The sequence below is a fragment of the Oncorhynchus tshawytscha genome, linkage group LG15, assembly GCF_018296145.1.
Source record: "Oncorhynchus tshawytscha isolate Ot180627B linkage group LG15, Otsh_v2.0, whole genome shotgun sequence".
Taxonomy (NCBI): Eukaryota; Metazoa; Chordata; class Actinopteri; order Salmoniformes; family Salmonidae; genus Oncorhynchus; species Oncorhynchus tshawytscha.
In genome coordinates, this window is record NC_056443.1 from 21,409,795 (window position 1) to 21,432,051 (window position 22,257).

The window sequence follows — 22,257 nt, forward strand, 5'->3', positions numbered from 1 at the left end:
TTGAAAGCGTGTGCGTGTGTGTGTGTGTGGGGCGGGGGGTTGGAAAAATCTGCCGCAGCCATGCCCAGACTTTACATCAGATTGGATTGCTTAAAAATTAACCACTTATGGTGGGGATAAAAAAAACAATGCAATATGCAGACTATCATTTTTTTCAACTGGAAATGATTTCGGATTAAAATATAAATCGAATAAATTATTTTCAAGATGGTGAACACAGAGAAATGAAAGAGGACACATTTTTAACGCATCTTGTACTGTTTCACTACAGTCCCTCTGATCTGGGTGGCAGTAAGGCAATGTGAACTCTAGTAGTCAGACTGCCTTGTCTCCCCTTTAGGCAGTTCAGTTTTGATTAAGGGGTCTACGATGAAACATACTGTACATACAATCCCTTCAGGAAGTATTCACACCCCTTGACCTTTTCCACACTTTGTTGTTGCAGTCTGAATTTAAAATGGATAACATTTAGATGTAGTTTTACTAGCCTACACAATAACTCATAATGCCAAATGTTTTGAGATACAGGCGTCCTTCCTAACTCAGTTGCCCGAGAGGAAGGAAACCGCTCAGAAATTTCACAATGAGGGCAATGGTGACTTTAAAACAGTTACAGAGTTTAATGGCTGTGATAGGAGAAAACTGAGGATGATCAACAACATTGTAGTTACTCCACAATACTAATCTAATTGACACAGTGACAAGAAGGAAGACTGTACCGAATTAAAAATATGACATAACATGCATCCTGTTTGCAACAAGGCACTAGAGTAATACTGCAAACTATGTGGCAAAACGAAATTGAATGGTCCTGAGTGGCCTAGTTACAGTTTTGAATTAGATCTTCTTGAAAATCAATGCAAGGCTTGAAAATGCCTGTCTAGCAATGATCAACAAACAACTTGACAGAGCTTGAAGAAAGGTTTAAAGAATAATGTGCAAATATTATACAATCCAGGTGTGCAAAGCTCTTCTTAGACAAACAGACTCGCAGCTGTCATTGCTGCCAAAAGGTGATTCTAACATGTATTGACTCAGGAGTGTGAATAGATATGCAAATGAGATATTTTTGTATTTTATTTTCAATACATTTTTACACATTTCTAAAAAATATATTTTTACTTCGTCATTATGGGCTATTGTGTGTAGATTGGTGAAAAACACATCAATTTAATAAAAATGTAATTCAGGCTGTAACACAACAAAATGTGGAATAAGTCAAGGGGTACAGTATGAATACTTTCTGAAGGCACTGTATGCACATTTTACAGTAAAAAATGTGTGTGTGTGTATAATTGTGAATTGTGGTGAGTAAACTAGACATTGATAACAATGACACGTCACTGATTTAAAGAAATATGTGTAACATGACTTTTCACAACTGACTAAAACTGCTACTGTTACAGTAGAGTTGGTTTCCTGCACATTCTGTAGTACAGGAAATTAAAACTTAGCAGAGCCACAAAGGAGCTGTTGAGAGGAAGTAGCCTACTACTATTAAATATCACATAAATGATTACCATGGTTACCATGCAGTTTTATGTACAGTTTTGGCAGACTATTGTTAATTTATTAACGTATGTTGGCCTATTGTAGATGCAAGAAGGTTTGAAGGAATGACAAAAGGAAGACACTGGGATAGAATGGCAAGGAAAGGATGTTGATTTTGAGGTTATGAGTTCTAGTCCTTTACAGGCTCAAATTCCCTCTAATAAAATGTTCATAACAATATCACAATATAAAAAAAATAAAGGACCTGTACTTTGTAAGTCAACCTTTTAATAGATTGCTCATATTGCTCATCACCATTTTCTGACATCCTTACATATGAGGTCAAAGTTCAGTGGGATTGATGTTGAGTAGAGACCGATGGACTGGGAGAAGAGGTCGCGGTCCATGCGTCCACTGTAGAAGTCCTCATCCTTGTCGAGGATACCGTTCTCCTCCAGTGTCCGACTAATGTCCCGGGTTGACGCAGTTCTGCTTCCAGGTGGAGCTGGCGGAGTCGGAACTGTTGAGAAGTTACCGCTGGGGAATCTCATTCAAGGTCTCCTCAGAACACACTTGGGAGAAGAGAGGAGAGAGAGAGAGTTAGAGAGAGAGAGAGAGAGGAGGGATTTGCTGTTTTAGACCTTATTTTACTTTTCCAACCCATGTACAGTGGTTATTGACTGTAGCTGAAATCAGTTGCAGCAGTTTTAGATGAAGAAACTACTGTCAGTATACCAAACATTGGGAACACCTTCTGAAAATTGAGTTGCACCCCCCTTTTCCCTCAGAACAGACTAAATTTGTCGGGGCATGGACTCTACAAGGTGTTGAAAGAGTTCCACAAGGTGACTCCAATGCTACTCACATTTGTGTCAAGTTGGCTGGATGTCCTTTGGACGGTGGAACTTTCTTGATACACACAGGAAACTGTCGAGCATGAAAAACCCAGCAGCGGTGCAGTTCTTGACACAAACCGGTGCGCCTGGCACCTACTACCATACCCCGTTCAAAGGCACTTAAATATTTTGTCTTGCCCATTCACCCTCTGAATGGAATACATACACAATCCATGTCTCAATTGTCTCAAGGCGTAAAAATCCTTCTTTAGCCTATCTCCTCCCCTTCATCTACACAGATTAAAGTGGATTTAACAAGTGACATCAATAAAGGATCCAGCATTCAGCTGGATTTACCTGGTCAGTCTATTTAATGGAAAGAGTAGGTGTTCTGTTTTAATGTTTTGTATACTCAGTGTATAGGTTATATTTATGATACAGTATATAAATAGTCATTGTAATTTTTTATTTTACCTTAATTTAACTAGGCAAGTCAGTTAAGAAAAAAATCTTATTTACAATGACGGCCAAGGAACAGTGGGTTAACTGCTTTGTTCAGGGGCAGAACTACATATTTTTACCATGTTAGTTCGGGGATTCAATCTAGCAACCTTTCCCCAACTGGCCCAACGCTCTAACCACTAGGCTACCTGCCGCCCTGGCTACCAGCAATTGTCCTCTAATGATAAGAGGATTTGGGGATTTTTCATTCAAAATTTTTCATTTTCCAGTGGTTTATCTATGAAAATCATTCTGTGGACTATGGGCAAATTTTGCAACAGGCAGTTAAACCACTCTAGCTTGGCTTCCAGGATTTAAAAAAAAAAGAAGAAAGGAATTTGTTTATGCAGGGTCCAATGGGCACATTTGCCAAGAACCACTAGAGAGAAAGTGGGGGAGGAATGAGGGGGGAGGGAGGAGGCAGGGCAAGAGAGAAAGAAGGAGGATAGACTGTTTGAGGAAGAGAAAGAGAGTGTGAGAATGTGTGTGCAGGGACAGAGTGTGGGAGAGAAAGAGAGAATTTGTGTGTTTTGTGTGTGTGTGTGTGTGAGAGAGAGAGAGAGAGAGAGAGAGAGAGAGAGAAAGAGAGAGAGAAAGCATGTGTCTGACTGTGTGAGTGGAGAGTGGAGCACCCACACTAAGCCTCTGGCTCAGTAGAAGACTAGTAGTGCCAGCTGGGGCGGGTTGGCGGGAAAGCCTGCTCTCCCACCGTGCTCTCCCACCATGCCGGAGAGGAGAGGTGTGCTTGGGGTGTGAGTGTGCTGTGTGCTGTGTGTGCTGTGTGTGTGTGTGTGCTGCAGGGGGAATGAGTGAACCCAGCCAGGACTCACTCATATGCCCCCAGGGTTTGACGGTGACACAGTGCACTACTAACTCCACCTCATCGTGTCTGTTTGGAAGCGAGTCATGTACAGGCCAGGGCTACCTAAAGGGCAGTGTGGTAACCCATATATTATGCAGCCAGTGGCACACAGAGGAAGGGAGAAACAGCACCTGTGCTCCACTCAGTGATATTATGCTGTGTGGGTGAAACCGTGCCAGATGAATGGACACACTCCCAAAATACTGCTACCGTGATATTGCTGAGGGGTAGAGGTGAAAGAGGGGGTAGGAGGATAAAGCTTGAACAACTACAATAGAATGTATGATGGTTATGTATAAATGACACACGTATGCATGTAGGTGATATGTATGTGTGCAGAATGATGTCTGTATGTTGTCTGCATATCTATTGCACATATATGACGCATGTATAATACTGATGATATCTATGTAAGACCCTAGGCCTCGCTTGCCAGGGGATGGTGTCAGGCTAAGTGAGATTAGTATGATAACACATGTAGCCTATACATGTGGCATGTACACATGTAGCTTCTTGTGATCTATGCATGACATTCTCCCTAATCTGAAGAAGGATATTTTACTTCCAGCCTATGCTCCTGGGATGTGAGGTTGTTGATGATGCGGATTCACCTGGTCTTGGCAAAATAGCCCCACCTCATATTGGGTATCCCTCCACCAGGGTTGCCCAAAGTCATTGGTCCAGTTAGTACTAAGGCAGGGAGACGACACGTGCACAGAGCACCCCCTAGGGGTGTAGTACATCACATAGTCAGATAGTGGGTTCAGGTGAGTCCGAATGTAAGAATACAAATTGGGAATTACTCATGATGAAAAATAAACTTTAAGAAGACAAACATGCTGAATTCTTGATAAATATTATTTTCAGATTATTTTCTCACTCACAAATGTTGTCTTTAATTCAAACCAGTGACTGATGTCATTTCCTGCACAGCCAATAATAGGTCTCAGAAGTCCATCAACTGAAAAATAATTGTGTAATTTAATAAACGTTTGTAGCCTAATAATAGCCTATTATAAATGCATGCATCTGACAACTCACCTTTAAAGTAATTCACCAATAGTGTCAGGTCGTACACCTTGCACACGTATGACGCCCACCGGTCGCCAAGGCATCGTGTTATGAAAGGACACCTTGTTCAAAGTGAAATACTTTGGTCGCGGCATTTATATTACTTCTGAAAGTTTACCCAATATATGGAGAATGTATGGAGACCTATAAATGGTCACGTGAAATATGTCATAGATATAAAATGTTGTTAATTTTGTTTATTTGCAAGCTCAGTCGCTACATTGCATTAACAAACAAGCTCCGTTACTATGGTAACCACGGAAACACCTGATATAGAGACAGCACCAGACTCAAATCAGCTTCGCTGCATCTCGTGAGCGGCTGGACAGTCCATAAATCACAAGGTAAGACATTTGACAAATGTAATGCCCAATTTGAAAATAAATTAGGCGAAAAGTGTCGGGCAGGGTTTTAGGGCTAATTTGTCATACCTACCTTGCATACTACAATACCCATAATGCAATGTATTCCCTGATGCATTTCCGGTTGTACGTCAGAGAAATAATTCCGCTAGAAAAATAGAATCAAGAAAGGGTGGAATGGCAACAATGATTGAAGAAAATGGTCCATCAACTCATGTAGGGGGTGATATATGTTTAATATTATCGCACTTTACACACTTTTAACGCATAATATTCACTTTGCCAAACTGAAAGGAGAGCGTGCGTAACTGATCCATACATTTGTTGGGCAAGTTGGATCCACTAGCTAGCTATGCTAACGTTATTTTTGTCCAAAACCTACAGTACCATTAGCCAGCAGATCCGAACTGATTTCTTACAGTTGCACTAGGGTCGGACATACTCCCTGTGTAGATTAAAGGGTTTATGTGTTGTTCTCTAAATTGTTCCATTATCCCAACTATTACAGCGAGAAGATTGAGCAAGATCTGCTAGTTTTGCCGAAAATCTGTCAATTTCGCCCTCATGCTAGAAGCCACAGCAGCAATTTTGGAATGGCAATGTCAGCCAATCAGCTCCTTTGTTCAACAGCACGTTCCATTCCATAATGGCTGCCAGTGCTGTGGCTACCGCTATCTAGCGTGTGGACGCAAATCGTTCAATCTTCTCGATGTAACAGTTGGGATAGTGGGACAATTTGAAGTACAACACATTTCTCATCCCTGGATTGAGGTATGTTTTCCGAGCCATATCTTGTGCCGGCTGTGCAGTGTCTTAATCTACACAGGAAGTCTGTCCGACCCTAGTGTAGCTGTAAGCAAGCGGGGTGCACTTCTTAAAGGGTGCATTTCAATAGTCTAAAGTAGCTTCTTCTCCTTCGCTCTAATCTAACCCAAAGGCTGGCAGATGGCAATATTGAGTCGTTTCGTCTTAAAAGCTCATTTAAGCTTGATCTGGAAATGTGGATCAGAGGCTCCGTACAGAGCGTGTGACGCAATTGCAGCCAAATCAAGCGCAGTACTGCATCGCGGTGCACCTCCCAAATTTTGTAACAATGCTGAGGGCTCGGTATAGCTCCGCTTTGAAATGATTGGTTGACGGTAGTTGGGGGCGGCATGTCCTGTATAAACACACTCACTTCCCTGACAACTTCCTTCACAACAGCTCTGCGATGCACAAGAAGTATGAATGCCCTGACTTCTGCAGAGGCCACATCTCAGTAAATGCTGTATGGCAGGGATCATCAACTGGATTTAGACACGGGACGATTTTTTTCTTGAGTGGAAGGTCAGGGGCCAGAACATAATTACAGATCATTTTTAGACTGCAAATAAACCGTAAGAAGCCCCAACGGATAATATTGAACTTAAACATAATTTCAAACCTTGCCTACGTTTGTGTACAATCACATGTCTCTCTTATGTGTGTGAATACTTTCCAAAATTCAAATCACTTTCAGCTGATTTCCGGTGTTTTGACAGTCTTTTATGTCCAAAATATCAAATCAAAATCAAATCAAATTTATTTATATAGCCCTTCGTACATCAGCTGATATCTCAAAGTGCTGTACAGAAACCCAGCCTAAAACTCCAAACAGCAAGCAATGCAGGTGTAGAAGCACGGTGGCTAGGAAAAACTCCCTAGAAAGGCCAAAACCTAGGAAGAAACCTAGAGAGGAACCAGGCTATTTGGGGTGGCCAGTCCTCTTCTGGCTGTGCCGGGTGGAGGATATAACAGAACATGGCCAAGATGTTCAAATGTTCATAAATGACCAGCATGGTCCAATAATAATTAGGCAGAACAGTTGAAACTGGAGCAGCAGCACGGCCAGGTGGACTGGGGACAGCAAGGAGTCATCATGTCAGGTAGTCCTGAGGCATGGTCCTAGGGCTCAGGTCCTCCGAGAGAGAGCGAGAGAGAGAAAGAGAGAATTAGAGAGAGCACACGTAAATTCACACAGGACACCGAATAGGACAGGAGAAGTACTCCAGATATAACAAACTGACCCTAGCCCCCCGACACATAAACTACTGCAGCATAAATACTGGAGGCTGAGACAGGAGGGGTCAGGAGACACTGTGGCCCCATCCGAGGACACCCCCGGACAGGGCCAAACAGGAAGGATATAACCCCACCCACTTTGCCAAAGCATAGCCCCCACACCACTAGAGGGATATCTTCAACCACCAACTTACCATCCTGAGTCAAGGCTGAGTATAGCCCACAAAGATCTCTGCCACGGCACAACCCAAGGGGGGCCGCCAATTGGGAACCCTGTTGTACGGCCAATGCAGACGCCAGAATGACCATAAATTAGCTTTACTATCCAAAGGGAACGTATGCAGCCGTCTATAAACTCGTCTCCCCCGTGGATCAGTTCGTACGTTAAACATTCTACATTCTGGCATCAAAGGCATCAAATTCCCCTTTATATCGATTTAATGGCTACAAGGCTGAAAAAACGGGGGAAATATGCATACTTTCTTTATGAAGCACAGTTTTCACAAACATGCTAGAGTGGCTAACGCTATTCCCGGATGTTGTGTATTGCATACAGTGTGTTTTTTTCACCCATGGTCTGATTGGCTGAACACAGTACGCAACATCCGATACTATAAGACAAATTACTTTTGAGCATTTTGTTTACCGTCAAACTAGCTCTGGTCCAATGTGCATGTAACACATGTGCATGGACCAGGCTAGGTAAATTGGGCTGCCGGGTGGCACAGCGGTCTAAGGCACTGCAGACACCCTGGTTCGAATCAAGGCTGTATTACAACCGGCCGTGATTGGGAGTCCCATAGGGCGGCACACAATTGGCCTAGCGTCGTCCGGGTTTGGCCGGGGTAGGCCATTCAAACGTGGTGTCTCCTTGTCAACCTTGCAAAGGGGGAGTTTGACAAGCATACAAGGAGAGGAAGCGCGATGGTTGAGATGCACCCAGTATCACCATTACGCTTCTTTTACTTGTGGGTAAATACATTTGAATTTGATCACTTTTTGACAGCACCCCTTTTGTTGTAGAAGTGCTGTAGAAGTGCTCAGAAAGTTACTGAGCCCCTTAGGGGTCATGGCCACCAGGCTAATCCATTCCCCCAGTTTTATTATCCATTCCCTCAGTTTTATTATCCATTCCCTCAGTTTTATTATCCATTCCCTCAGTTTTATTATCCATTCCCTCAGTTTTATTATCCATTCCCTCAGTTTTATTATCTATTCCCTCAGTTTTATTATCCATTCCCTCAGTTTTATTATCTATTCCCTCAGTTTTATTATCCATTCCCTCAGTTTTATTATCCATTCCCTCAGTTTTATTAGCCATTCCCTCTGATTATGTCCCTCTGTTTTTTTTTTAGTTCCCTCAGATTTTGTATTCGTTCCCTACATTTTTAAAAATCAATTTCCACAGATGTTTTATTTGTTACCTTGTTTTGTTATCCATTCCTTCTGATTTTTTTCATTTGTTCCCTCTTCTCCACGAGAGTCCCACTTAGCCAATAACATATTGCAGCATAATTGTTATTCTATTTAGTTAATTACATGCTTCAAATGGTGATGATCACTGACCATTCATTTGCGATTTTCCAGTTTCAGTGTTTACATATGTCTCCGAATCATAGGGGCGAATAATAGGTAACGTGTGTGCAAAACCACTCAAGGTGCAAATACGGTGCTCTCATCCCTAGGCAATAAATCCATCTGGCTCTGCTTCATGACCCTAGCTGTTCTGTCTATTTTCCCGAAGGATTTCTTTAGCTACATCAGCTGATTTCCAGGTGAATGTATTGTCATCGCAACCAAGCAAATAGCTATCAGTTTTAGTTATAAACATACCAGATAGAGCCAGAGCTTCTTTAAACCATCTTTCTGTGTGCCTGGTTGGCTATGGCAGATGTTCACCTGCCTAGTGCAGGGATGAGAGCGCATCATTGCACCAGAATTATGCACAGTAAATTCGCATGCCGTTTCTTTCTGCCACCGGTGAGTCACTTGCACAATTACGTATGTCTGGACCATGTTTTACTGAACATATGTCCCTGACTTTATGCACAAGGGGTAAAACACTGGGTTGCGGGGAGGAGAGGTGCTCAAAATGAATCCAAGTGGCATGAATCTGAGTGTAGCCTATCTGGTTTGCATCCTAAACATGCATCGTTAATTTATGACTGCAAGTGATGCTCCTGGCTTTTCAGGTATATGAACACACCATTTGAAGCATGTAATAACTAAATAGAAGTACATTTAGGCTGCAATATGTTATCGGCCAAGTGGGACCGTCATGGTAGCCTACATAAGGAGAAGCGGGAACGAATAAACAAATAAAACAGAGGGAAAGTATAAATAATCAGATGGAATGGAGAGAAAAAACTGATGGAATGGATTAGCCTGTTTTTTGTGTGTGTTTTTTTTAACACACCATGACCCCTAAGGGGCTCCATGACTTTCTGAGCACTTCTACAATGGGCATATATGTATGGAAGGTTTCGTTCAAATTGAAAGGGGTGCTGTCAAAAAGTGATCGAATTCAAATGTAATTACCCACAAGTAAAATAAGCATAATGGTGATATTGGGTGCATCTCAACCGTCTGGCTTCTTCTCTTTGTATGCTTGTCAAGCTTCCCCTTGGCAATGTTGACAAGGTGACACGACTTTTGAACACTTAATTTACCTAGCTCTGATCCATTCACATGCGCCGGATACGTACGCATGTGCATGGACCAGAGTTAGTTTGATGGTAAACAAAATGCTCAAAAGTAGTTTGTCTTATAGTCCTGGACAGTCATGGTAGCCTACATAAGGAGAATGACGTTTTTAGGCCTTGAGACAGGCTACTTAAATCCAGAAGGACTTCAGGAGTATCTTATTAAAAAAATTGTAGGTCAACGAATAAAAAAACGTAGGTCAACGAATAAGAAACATTGTAGGGAACGGATATCTTTTTGTAGGGCACGGATTTTAAAAAAACTGAGGGAGCAGATTAGCCTGGACGGTTTTTTCACCACCATGGCCCCTAAGAGGCACTGTAGAAAGTGCCTTTTTGGATCTGAATGCCAAAACATTCAAGAGATAAAGGTGCTCAAAGTTGACCCATTTTGCATACCCTACCATACCATGAGACATCCATATCTTCATCACTGGAAAATATAAACAGTTGAGATTGATCTCATTTAAAAGCTTACAAACAGGGTTGTCAAACTATTATATAATTCCATATAATTCCCCCCCCACATTTTTTTAACGTCAATTATCAAAAAATGCATGAACTCAGATTCTTTTCATATTTACATATGTTGTAGCCTAGATCCTATTTTACATCATCTAAGGTTTTTGTGTTTTGTCCACTAACGGTTGAGATACAACATGCTTTTTTTAAATGTTCTTTTTTTTTCTACTGTGTTATTGACTTGTTAATTGTTTACTCCATGTGTAACTCTGTGTTGTCTGTTCACACTGCTATGCTTTATCTTGGCCAGGTCGCAGTTGCAAATGAGAACTTGTTCTCAACTAGCCTACCTGGTTAAATAAAGGTGAAAAAAAAACAGGGTGAGTTTCATGTTTTGGGTGATAAATGTACTAAAATGGGAATAAAAAATAGACTTTTCTACTTTCAAATGGTACCACAGAGATGGTTGGATCTCCACACGTCAGAGAATGTTGACTTGAATGAGAATATCTGTCATTTTAAATTAGACTCTTTCCTCAATAGGAAACCTGTTGAAATCATTGAAGTATAGATCATATAATAGGCATGACGTTTTACGTTGACATTCGACCGTGGGTGGACAAGCAGTCATCTTTGTGATAGTAATTAGAAGTTACAATTTAAATTTAAATGTCTATGCTGTACCAGCTAAATTGCAGTGGTCTGAACTGGGATAGGTCCATTCTTTTAAATATATTTCTATGATTGAAATGACACCAACCCTGTATTCAAGAGCATGTTGTCTTACCTGATGGCGGTCGCAACACAAAAACCTCAGATAATGTGAAATGAGGTTTAAGCTACAACCTATGCGACTATGATTTTTTTTTTTTGGGGGGTTTATCTGTATTTTTTTATCATTTACGTGAAGGTTTAAAAATGACAATTTTTTTCAATAAATTAAATAGTTTGACAACGTAAGCTTTTAAATGATATCAAACTCAAGTGTTTATATTTTTCAGTGATGAAGACATGGATGTCATGGTATGGTGCGTAAAATGTGTCAACTTTGAGCACCTTTATCTTCTGAATGTTTTGGCATTCACGTTCAAAAGGTTAATTTCTGACCGGAAGGGATGCTGTCAAAAAGTGATTGAATTCAAAGGGATTTACCCTTGAATGATTATAGGCTTATCGTCTAATTTCTCCCCAATCCCTATTTCTAGGGGCAGAGTGAACTGTCATCCTCTTCTTCCAGAGTGCGTCAGAAGCTGGAGAGCTTGCTGAACAAGAACATGAGAATCAGAATGACAGACGGACGGACGCTGGTGGGACTGTTCTTGTGCACAGATAGAGACTGCAACGTCATCCTGGGGTCCGCTCAGGAGTTCCTCAAATCCTCAGGTAACTAAAGTACATATTAGGCCTACATACTCTAGCAAGTTCACTGCTTTTCAAACCTGTTCCTGCAGAGCAGTGGGTGCAGGGTTTTGTCCCAACCCAGCACTGAACACACCTGATTCAGCTGATCAGCCAATCATTAGTTGATTTGCTGTAAAAACCTGCAATCAGAAATGCAAACCATATTCCCACATTTTGTTGTGTTACGGCCTGAATTAAAAATGAATTAAATGTATCGGTCACTAGCCTACACCCAATACCACATAATGTAAAAATGGAATTATGTTTTTAGATTTTTTTTCAAATCAATTCAAAATGAAAAGCTCAAATGTCTTGAGTAAATAAGTATTCAACCCCTTTGTTTTGACAAGCTTAAATAATTTCAGGAGTAAAAATGTGTTTAACAAGTCACATAATGAGTTGCATGGACTCTGTGTGCAATAACAGTGTTGAACATGATTTTTTTTTATGACTATCTCATCTCTGTACCCCACACATACAATTATCTGTAAGGTCCCGCAGTTGAGCAGTGAATTTCAAACGCAGATATTCAACCAATTTTTCCAATGCCTCGCAAAGAAGGGTACCTATTGGTAGATGGCAAAAAAAGAAAAGCAGACATTGAATATCCCCTTGAGCATGGTGAAGTTATTTATTACACTTTAGATGCTGTATCAATACACCCAGTCACTACAAACATGCAGGCGTCCTTCCTAACTCAGTTGCCGGAGAGGAGCGAAACTTAATTTCTCATGGATTTCACCATGAGGCCAATGATGACTTTAAAACAGTTACAGACTTTAATGGCTGTGATAGGAGAAAACTGAGGATGGATCAACAACATTGTAGTTACTCCACAATACTAACCTATTTGACAGACTGAACAAAGGAAGCCTGTACAATATTACCTTAGTCCAACAAAGCATGAATAAAAAGTGATCTGTTGTGGGCAAATCAGTTACTGAGTCATGTTATGGGTATGCTTGTTATCGTTAAACACTGGGAGATTTTCAGGATAAAGAAACTGATTGGAGCTAAGCACAGACAAAATTATAGAGGAAAACCTGGTTCAGTCTGCTTTCCACCAGACACTGGGAGAAGAAGACTGAATGTTCCTGAGTGGCCGAGTTACAGTTCTGACGTAAATCTACTTGAAAATCTATGGCAATACCTGAAAATATTTGTCTAGCAATGAACAACAACCAATTTCACTGAGCTTGAAGAACTTTGAAAATAATAGTGGGAAAATGTTGCACAATCCAGGTGTTTAATGTTCTTAAGAGACTCACAGCTGTAATCGCTGCCCAATTTCCTTATTCAAAGTATTGACTTAAGGGGTGTGAATACTTATATAAATAAGATATTTCATTTTCAATAAATTTGCTAAAATGTCACATGTTTTCCCTTTGTCATTATGGAGTGTTGTGTGTGTGTAGATGGGTGAGAAAAAAACATTGAATCCATTTTGAATTCAGGCGGTAACACAACAAACTGAGGGATAAGTCAAAAGGTATGAATACTGAAGGCGCTGCAGCTCTCTGGGACCCCACATGATATGTTGTTTCTATTTTGTAACCTGACCATCATTATACTGTGTACAGATCCATATTTAAAATGTATTTTGTGTGCTTGTCTTGCTTGTTTTTGCATCAGACTCCTTCTCCCAGGGTGAGCCCAGAGTGCTGGGGTTAGCCATGATTCCCGGCCACCACGTGGTCTCCATCGAGGTGGAGTCAGACACCCTGGCCGACACACATGGGTTCGGGGGCAGCCACTGAAGAACAAGCTGAGCTCACCCAAAGTCGGAGGACACGGTCCTAGAAAAGGCTACAGTACAGACTTGAAATGGGAGAATTCAATCAAAGGAATTCCAGATGTGGCTGATCTCTGGTGCCAGTGTCGTGGGTTTACCAGTCAGAGCCAAGATAGGTGCGAAATGTAACCAAGCATCCCCAGTGACATTAGTGTGTGTGAAGTTAATACGGAGTATAAAAGGTATTTGCGCAATAAGGGGCATGGGACTGAGCCAGACGGTACAGTATATGTCTGTGATAAATGTTTTTCAATACATTTCAGTATTTAAACCTGTGTCTGATCTGTCAATGAGGAACGATGCAGACGTTCCTTATATACTGGTAGTGCAGCAGTTACTTGTAGTTCAGAGCATATGAATAGCTAAAGTGAATTACCTACTTGACTTAAAACCCTTGGCTCCTATTAGGAGCATAAGTTATTGACAAATGTCCTCCATCTCACTCATCAGGGCAAGTCTTTCCAGGTCACACCATTTGAGGCCATCAGTTAGCTGTTCAAGTCAAATTTGATTGGTCACATATACATATTTAGCAGATGTTATTGCGGGTGTAGCGACAGTATCTAATAATTCACAACAATACTCACATCTAAAAGTAAAAGAATGGAATTAATATATAAATATTAGGATGAGCAATGTCAGTTGTATGGACTAAAATACAGTATATACATATGAAATGAGTAAAGCAGTATGTAAACATTAAAGTGACAAGAGATTCCTTGTCTATGTATATAGGGCAGGGTTGAGTAACCGGGCGGTAGCTAGCTAGGGATGGCTATTTAAATGTCTGATGGCCTTGAGATCGGGTGCTGTAGATGTCCTGAAGGGCAGGCAGTGTGCTCCCGGTGATGCGTTGGGCTGACCACCCTCTGGTGAGCCTTGCGGTTGCGGGTGGCACAGTTGCCGTACCAAGCGGTGATACAGCCTGACCGGATGCTCTCAATTGTGCATCTGTAAAAGTTTGAGGGTGTCAGGGGCCGTGCCGTTGCTATTTCCTGAAGTCCACGAGCAGCTCCATAGTTTTGTTGACGTTATTTTCCCGGCACCACTCCGCCAGAGCCCTCACCACCTCCCTGTAGGCTGTTTTGTCATTATTGGTAATCAGGCCTACTACTGTTGTATCGTCTGCAGACTTGATTATATTGGAGGCGTGTGTGGCAACGCAGTCATGAGTGAACAGGGAGTACAAGAGGGGGCTGAGCACTCACCCTTTTGGGGCCCCTGTGTTGAGGAGCAGCAAAGTGGCTTTGTTTTCTACCTTCACCAGGGCGGGGTTCAGACTCAGGGCCCCGAGCTTACATGATCACACAGGATTGCAAAAGTTGCCTATTATTTTCTGGTAATGTGTTTGGTATACTCAGTGTATAAGTGTGTCAAATAGTTCAAGCACACATTAACATTTTCTTGGAACTAGACAGACCTGCTTGCTACTGGAAGATGATTTGCACAAAAGACAACTCAAACATGAGCTAAAGATGGTATGCCATCAGTATAGTACTGAAATGATACCTGAACCATGAATTTATAACAGTGAAAGATAACCAGAGAACAGGGTTGTTTGTTTCCATATTTTAATAGTTTGAGCATTTTAGTTCATTCTGGTTGGCAACGAGAAAACCCCCTAGAAACATTAAAATGATCACGTAGTTGAGCAGTCGGTGACATAAAAAGCTTTCAGTTACAGCTATACTGCATCCTTAGAACTCAAATTATGTTAACAGTGGACTTGACAGGATGATAGACAATCCATAATTTGGTTGTAGTCCATAATTTGTTTGATACACTAAAATGACGCAAGTCATTTGTTTGTCATTGCAGGGAGTCCTTTCAGTTGCTTTGGACTGGGGAACACAGGAGGATTAGTTATTAAAAAGACCGGCAAATAAAAAATATATGTTTTCGAAGGACAGCGAGAACAGGCTCTTTCAGGAAGTAAATAGACATGCTTCATCCACTCACCCTTTTGACCGGGTACACAACCAGGAAGGAGTAGGTCACCAACTATTCCATAACACCTGTTGTGTCAATTAAGTTAGGTCAAGAGTATATTCTGTGGAGAACATTCAAAGCTTTGCAGATAAAAATAAAAACAGACATTGTTTAGTGAAGAAGAAAACGACATCTCTTCTAAAACATTCTGAAAATAAATCAGCTTGGGTGCCAGTCTGAATCTGCTTTTATCCAACTTGAGCTTATCTAAGTATTATTAAAAAGGTCCAATACAGCATTTTTATCTCTATCAAATCATTTTTGGGTAATAATGAAGTACCTTACTGTAGATTGGTTTCATTTCAAATTGTTTTCTCAAGCAATACTTTTGCTAGGACTGTCTGGGAGTGGTCTAGCTTTTATTGGCAGAGGTGTTTGTAACTCTTTATTGGTCAATTAAACTAATTCACCAGGCAGGCCAAAACTCCATCCCACCAAAACAGGCTGAAATTTCAAAGAGCTCTAATACTAAAACGGGCATTATACCATTTTCAAAATATTAATCCATCCTGAGAGAATATATATATAAAGCAGAGGAAAATTACATTTGACTGCACTGGGCCTTTAAATAAATGGAGAAACAGTCCAGCATCCAGGCTAGTCGAGCAAAAACCAAAAGAGCTACGTTGAATAGACGAAAAATGGAAGAAATACCGAGCAAAAGTAAAAGCAGCAGCAGACATCAAAGAAAAATAACATGGAGGGATGCAATGACAGGATCAACAGACTGGGCCAAGTTGGGAGGACTGAACAGCGCACCAATGTAGGACTTTATTTGCGCGTCTTCGACCACTCGAGTCAACAGCCGACAACATTGTCACTTAGTTTCATCCATGTAGAATTTGTGGTAGGAAAGTTTAACTCTGTACAACTCAACCCCTCGCAGTACAGTAGTAATCCAATGCCTTTGACAGTGTCATTCACATCCCCATTGTCTCACTACATTACCCACAACACCCCACATCCAACCTGAATCCCCCAACCCCTGGGTACGTCCACCAGTTACTCCACGGGTTGTCATAAGCCCTAAAATCCTCCAATTGTAAATCCTTCCTGGTTCCGTCAGTCAGCCCCCCCCATGTTTCTTGTCTCATCCTCACTAGTGGTGGAACTTGAAGTGGTAGTTGCCGCCAGACTCGAAGGGGTTGAAGTGGAAGGGCCATCCCTGGCCACCCTGACCGCCTCCCTGTTGACTCTCTGGGTCCAGGGGGTCCTCACCGGAGTCAAACTTCTGGCGCATTTCTAACGGTTCGGGGTAGGGAGACATGAATAATGCACAACAAGTATCCAGCTACGTTTTCAACACACGTAGATTACAGGAAAGTGGTCCGACAGGATGTTATCATACTGCAAGTAGTTTACAGCTTACTAAATACAGTCATAGATTTTCCAGTATGGGAGGGTTTAGTTAGTAGTGATCTTATCTACCAGCGTGAGCAACATTAACAGGTACATATACAGTTCATTACCTGGGTCGGTGAGCACCTCTTTAGCAGAGGCAATGTCGATAAACCTCTTCTCTGCCTCCTTCTTTTCCGACTCCTCTCTGAAGTTGTCAGGATGCCACTGTTGGGCCAGCTTCCTGTACGCCTTGATTATTTCCTGTTTGTTGGCACTCCTGGGAAAAAAAAAACATGTTGGTAATGTAAAATATTGTTTGAATACAAGGAGCAAATGCATCCTCATTACCATGAGGTGATCACAGATGGTGAAAATAGAATGTCATCAAATAGAATCAACTTGTCACTTGACCAATTGCTTATAGATCATAAATACACTGTAGATTATTCCAAGGAAGGAAGGCATTATGCTTCGAAGAAGTATTTGAACGGAGCTCCCTTCTCTAGGTCAGTCATACCTATTGACACCAAGGATCTTGTAATAGTCCCTCTTTCGGGAGAGCTTGAGCAGTTTCTGGGCTCGCTCCAGACCTTCCCTGATCTCATTGTTCTCCATGTCAAACTCCCTCGCTTCCTGGTAGTCCTCCACCGCTAGAGAGAAGGGAGGGCAAGGTAAGGGGGGAAAAAAAGGCAGAGAGAGAAAGATCAAAATGGATACTTGACAAAGCTGGTACAATGATCCCGCTGGGATTTGGATGTGCCGTAATCAGGGCGGCGTTAGACTGGTCCTGGCTACAAAACACCGGGTTTGTTTACATGGCAAGTTTGACAGCCGGTGTTTGAGTACTTGACGGAGGGGACACAAATGCGGCACAAAGTCTTATCACCATGTGTCATCATTCTCTTTGCTACAGTAATAGGATGGTGAAAGTACCTTTCTCGTAGTCCTGGTTGAGGATGAAGGCCTCAGCTCTGTCTCGGAGGATGTTGATGTTGCGTGGGTCTCTCTGGTGGGCCTCTGAGCAAATGTCTATTGCCATAGCAGGCATCTTGTTCTGGTGGAGACAAATGGAGCAACACTTATAAGCGTCATCATTGTTTCCCCATTCTATTTGTAATTACTTAATTAGGAATATCATTTTTAAAGTAATACGAAATCCGTGGTTGTAAAAGTAATTCTGAGAATTTCCGATACACTAACAATTGACTTCAGTAGAGGGACAGGTCATGCTAATCTAGATATGGCCCACTCCATGGGTTAAACGCATCTATGTGATGGGACCCACCTTGACCAGGCAGAAGCAGATTCTCTCCTTGGCCTTATTGGTGTAGTAGAGGACATTAGGCTCTGTCCTCATCACTGACTCATACTTGTCTATGGCATCCTGATACCTGAAGACAAACATTTAATAATATTCATTTTTAGGACAAGAGTTCAATAGAACCGCCATACAATAGTCATATCTAAATATCAACCAAAGTGGATACAAATCGGTTTGGTGATAAAACTGTCAAAGAAACCTCAAATATAAACCTGTCGAGGGAACACAGGAACTGAAATATAAAACTCCCATAGGGACTGAAACATTGCCCACAGGGAGGGACTACCACAGAGATGTGCTACCATATAAGACCACATACTTATTTTCCACCATAATTTGCAAATAAATTCATAAAAAAATCCTACAATGTGATTTTCTGGATTTTTTCCCCCTCATTTTGTCTGTCATAGTTGAAGTGTACCTATGATGAAAATTACAGGCCTCATCTTTTTAAGTGGGAGAACTTGCACAATTGGTGGCTGACTAAATACTTTTTTGCCCCACTGTAGGTAGGCAGGGATTGACCTTGAGGGTTGCCCTATTGCTTGGGGTATATGAATTGAGCCGTCGCTCAAGTTGAACCTGCTCTGAGGTTGCCCCATTAGGTAGGTGATTAAAAAAAAGTGAAAACAACCAAACTGCATAGAATTCCAGTAGTCTAAAACATACTGTATCTTTCTGGTTCCTCCCCATTGTTTAAGTGAATGATAAACAATTTAGGGCATTTATGACAGACGGGCAAGTTGAGTCTTCTCCAATAAGATTTTTTTTTTTTTTTTTACTGATAACAAAAATACAAAGAATTCCAGTACTGGTCTTTGAGTACTCCCCTTTGTGTTGGTGAAAGGCAGGCAACATATGGCACTTCTGCGTGTAAATAGCTCATTTACATTTTTGGGCCAGTGTTCATCATTTCTGGGCACCCCCCAAAAAATGTAAAAAAATTAAAATACTTCCGATTTGTCTGATGGGCAACTGCATTTGTCTTTAGTGTCAAGGAAAACATAAGAGAAACCACCACAGGGACTAGACTGCCATACTAGCTAGATGCAGTGGTACTGACCTTTCCTCCTGGATGTGCTCCTCGGCAGAGTCCAGCTGCTTGCTGAGCTTCTTCACCTGTTTGTAACGGGATAAACACTCCTTGTCATCCTGATCCAGCTTCAGACACTCCCTGACATGACTGCAGAGGGAGAGGAAAGAGAGACAGATTTACACATTGCAAAGCGGTTTGAGATTTTTGCCTGTCAAAAAAAAAAAAAAGTGTTAGTATGTTTGAAAGAGAGTGAGCATTCTTTACTAACTCTCAAACTTCAAGTGTCACAAAAATCAACCACAGATACAAAACCACAAACCAATGTTGCTCTGAAGCTCACAACCTCTTAATTTACATGTATTTGCTTGGTAAATGTGGTTGTTTGTTTAAATCACTCCGACCCTATTACTAATACAGTATTCTAGTGAGCATACCCTAGTGACTCCTGGTGCTCCCCCAGGTCATAGTGCAGGGTGCTGAGCTTGAGGAAGGCACCTCGGTTGTCGTTCCTCAGCCGGGTGGTGGGAGTCAGGTCCTGGATGGCCTTCCGAGGGTCTCCCAGACGAATGTAGCATTCAGCCCGGAGCTCCCGAGACTCAGGGTCCCAGGGGGAGAGCTGGAAAGAGAGAAAGGAGGGAGGTAGGTAGGGAGTTCAGTGGTGTGAATGTATGATTTGATACCAAGTCTGTTGAAGTATAGTACACCACAGATTGATGAAGGTATTGAGGATCAAGTTTAAGAGGCTAGGTGAAATAGATTTCTCAATGTCTAGGCCCTGTGGCAGAGCTAACCCCTGCTTCCATGACCAGGCCCAATGACTAGGCCCTGTGGTGGAGCTACTCCCTACCTCTACGACGCGGTCTAGCACAGTGATGGTGGTGCTGTAGTCTCCTCTGTGGTGGGCCGCGTGGGCCTCCTCCTGCAGCTCCTCAAGCTCGTTGGCCCTCATCAGCTGGTTCTGCGCCTCGTCCTGGTCAGGGGATCGCTGCAGCTGAGGAAATTAAAAAAGGTAAGGTTTCTGAAGAAACTGTAATTATAAATATATAATAGATGACTCATATCAGGTCTATAAATACATAATAGAACACAACACATAAAGTGTATCTAATCCTTCAGATTCCCTTAACCTCACCCACATCACATAATTGCAATGACAAAAGGATAGTAAAAAATTGCAATATGAGACAGAGTATATGATGAGGGTATGGGGGGGAAAAAAAAGCAGTGAGATTTTGGTTGACAGATGGATAAGGTGTAACTAGACAGAAATATAATTAATAGTATGGTAGTAGTAGAATAGTAGCTATATTTTTATGCATCTAGACTTACCACAGCCTCAAAGTCCTCCCGGGCCTCCTGGGTGTTACCCTGCTTCAAGAAGATATTCCCTCTCTGCAGTCTGGCCTGGAAACATGGAGGCCGAGAGAGGGAAGAGGGGATATGGAGGAGAGGGACGGAGATAGAGAAAGATACAGGTTGTTTTTTAAATCTAAGAGTTAATAACAATTTCACACAATTGTTGATCATAACCGTGATTTATCATGATGACAGAGATATTGTCAACAACTGTCTGTGTCCACTCACAGCGAGAAAGTCAGGTTTGAGCTGGATGGCTCTGGTCAGATCCGGCAGGGCAGACTTGGACTTTCCCATAGCCAGGAACACAGCTGCCCGCTTGTAGTAGGTCAGGTAGTTCTTAGAGTCACCCTCTGAGGGAAGGGACAGGGTAAAATACAGTAGATAAGTAGGAGAACACAATAGATTTCTACTTTCATGTGACTTATTTATTAGGTGTCCATGGACACATTTTACTGAGAATGTGTAGTTCACTCAATGTGTTTACCTGAAAGAATAAGGGAATAAGGGAGAGAGAGATCAGAAATAACCCATCACTTGAAGGGACTTTGTTATGTGGAAGCAGCTCAACTTATTACAAACAGAGTACAGACAGAGAGGGGGAGACAGACAAACAGGCTACATGGGCAGTGACGTTGGAGCTATAATGATGCGTGTGTCTGGTTGGTAACCTTACCCACTGCAGAGTGGTAGTGGGACAGGGCCTCCGCCAGTTGACCGGCAGCCAACAGTTTACGGCCCATCTCCAAGTGCTGCTCAATCTCCACATGAGTTGCCCCCAAGACACCTGAAACAAAACACTTAGTGTGAGCCTCTTGGAAGCCCCCATAGGCAATTGCTCACATAACCACATAGGAACTGACCTAAATGAAGGAGACAGAGTAGCTATTTTCATGAATGTTGTGTCATTTTAACAGTAGACATCCCTCTAGATGTAAATCATAGGACTTGTTTGGAAAGGGAGTATGTAAAAAAAAAAGTAAACCAACAGCCAAAGGGTTTCGATAGCCTAGCTAGTCTACAGTGGTTAACAAGTAAGGGCACACAGAAAACTACCTGATTATCCTGTACAATCGGTCGTAGCATACCTAGCTAAGGAAATAACCGAATACTTAGTTACCGTTATTTTTTAATCAACAGCTCTATGCAGACTGAACTATTCGGGCAAAAACACATTGCTATCTATCTGTCTGGTCTTACCGTCCAACTGGAGGTCCAGAATGACACAGAGCAGTGACAAGGAGGACAGGACCCCGCTGAGACCTTTCCGTCGCCCCGACTCCATACTTATATACTTCACACTTCTCCTGGAGTTGTATATTTCACGTCTCTGATATAATTGAATTGCAAACTACGTACGATATCATTTAAACGGTAATTTTCTTCATAACGTCTTCATCGTTTTGAGGCTATATGTTTTAGTGGTCCGGTTCAGAAATAGTTCCGAGTGACACCTTGGAGAGCTAATGGAAGGTTCCTATAATTTACTCGCGTAGGACAACGTTGTTTAGACAGCCAAAATTGCAATATCGCATGGATCTAATAAATTATTTTAGTTTTCTCTACGTGGCATGACATTGAATAACTTCCCCAGCTGTCAACTTAGGTGCTTTCTAAAGTGAAACTTCACCCGGTCAGGTTTTTACCCCCTCCTTCACGGATTCAAATGCCCTACATGTCTGTGCGGTGAGTGG

The 22,257-nt window shown here is 41.9% G+C and overlaps 2 protein-coding genes and 1 long non-coding RNA gene across 5 annotated transcripts; 1 reads left to right on the top strand and 2 right to left on the bottom strand.

The window, feature by feature from the left end:
- Positions 1-3,714: 3,714 nt before the first annotated feature.
- On the bottom strand, positions 3,715-5,195 carry LOC121839399. The gene is made up of 3 exons (XR_006078936.1): positions 4,732-5,195; positions 4,575-4,651; positions 3,715-4,416 (listed from the first exon to the last, which is right to left on the bottom strand). It is a non-coding gene; the product is annotated as an uncharacterized LOC121839399 (long non-coding RNA).
- A 47-nt stretch (positions 5,196-5,242) lies between these two features.
- LOC112233850 (N-alpha-acetyltransferase 38, NatC auxiliary subunit) lies at positions 5,243-13,777 on the top strand. 3 transcript variants are annotated; one of them, XM_024401739.1, is made up of 3 exons: positions 5,243-5,339; positions 11,533-11,710; positions 13,361-13,777. In XM_024401739.1, the coding sequence occupies exons 1-3, from the start codon at positions 5,301-5,303 to the stop codon at positions 13,483-13,485; spliced, it is 342 nt and encodes a 113-aa protein (XP_024257507.1). In that variant the 5' UTR covers positions 5,243-5,300; the 3' UTR covers positions 13,486-13,777. The 3 variants fall into 3 exon arrangements, with proteins under 3 accessions (XP_024257507.1, XP_024257508.1, XP_024257506.1); XM_024401740.2 differs by having other exon boundaries at positions 5,250-5,339; positions 11,565-11,710; XM_024401738.2 differs by lacking the exon at positions 5,243-5,339 and adding an exon at positions 5,593-5,894.
- Positions 13,778-15,074: 1,297 nt separating this feature from the next.
- Positions 15,075-22,254, bottom strand: dnajc3b (DnaJ (Hsp40) homolog, subfamily C, member 3b). Its single transcript, XM_024401737.2, has 12 exons — positions 21,764-22,254; positions 21,240-21,350; positions 20,792-20,916; positions 20,537-20,611; positions 20,055-20,198; positions 19,642-19,823; positions 19,235-19,354; positions 18,136-18,241; positions 17,784-17,904; positions 17,368-17,500; positions 16,979-17,127; positions 15,075-16,751 (listed from the first exon to the last, which is right to left on the bottom strand). Exons 1-12 carry the CDS (start codon positions 21,846-21,848, stop codon positions 16,609-16,611), a joined length of 1,494 nt encoding a protein of 497 aa, XP_024257505.1. The 5' UTR covers positions 21,849-22,254; the 3' UTR covers positions 15,075-16,608.
- Positions 22,255-22,257: the final 3 nt, after the last annotated feature.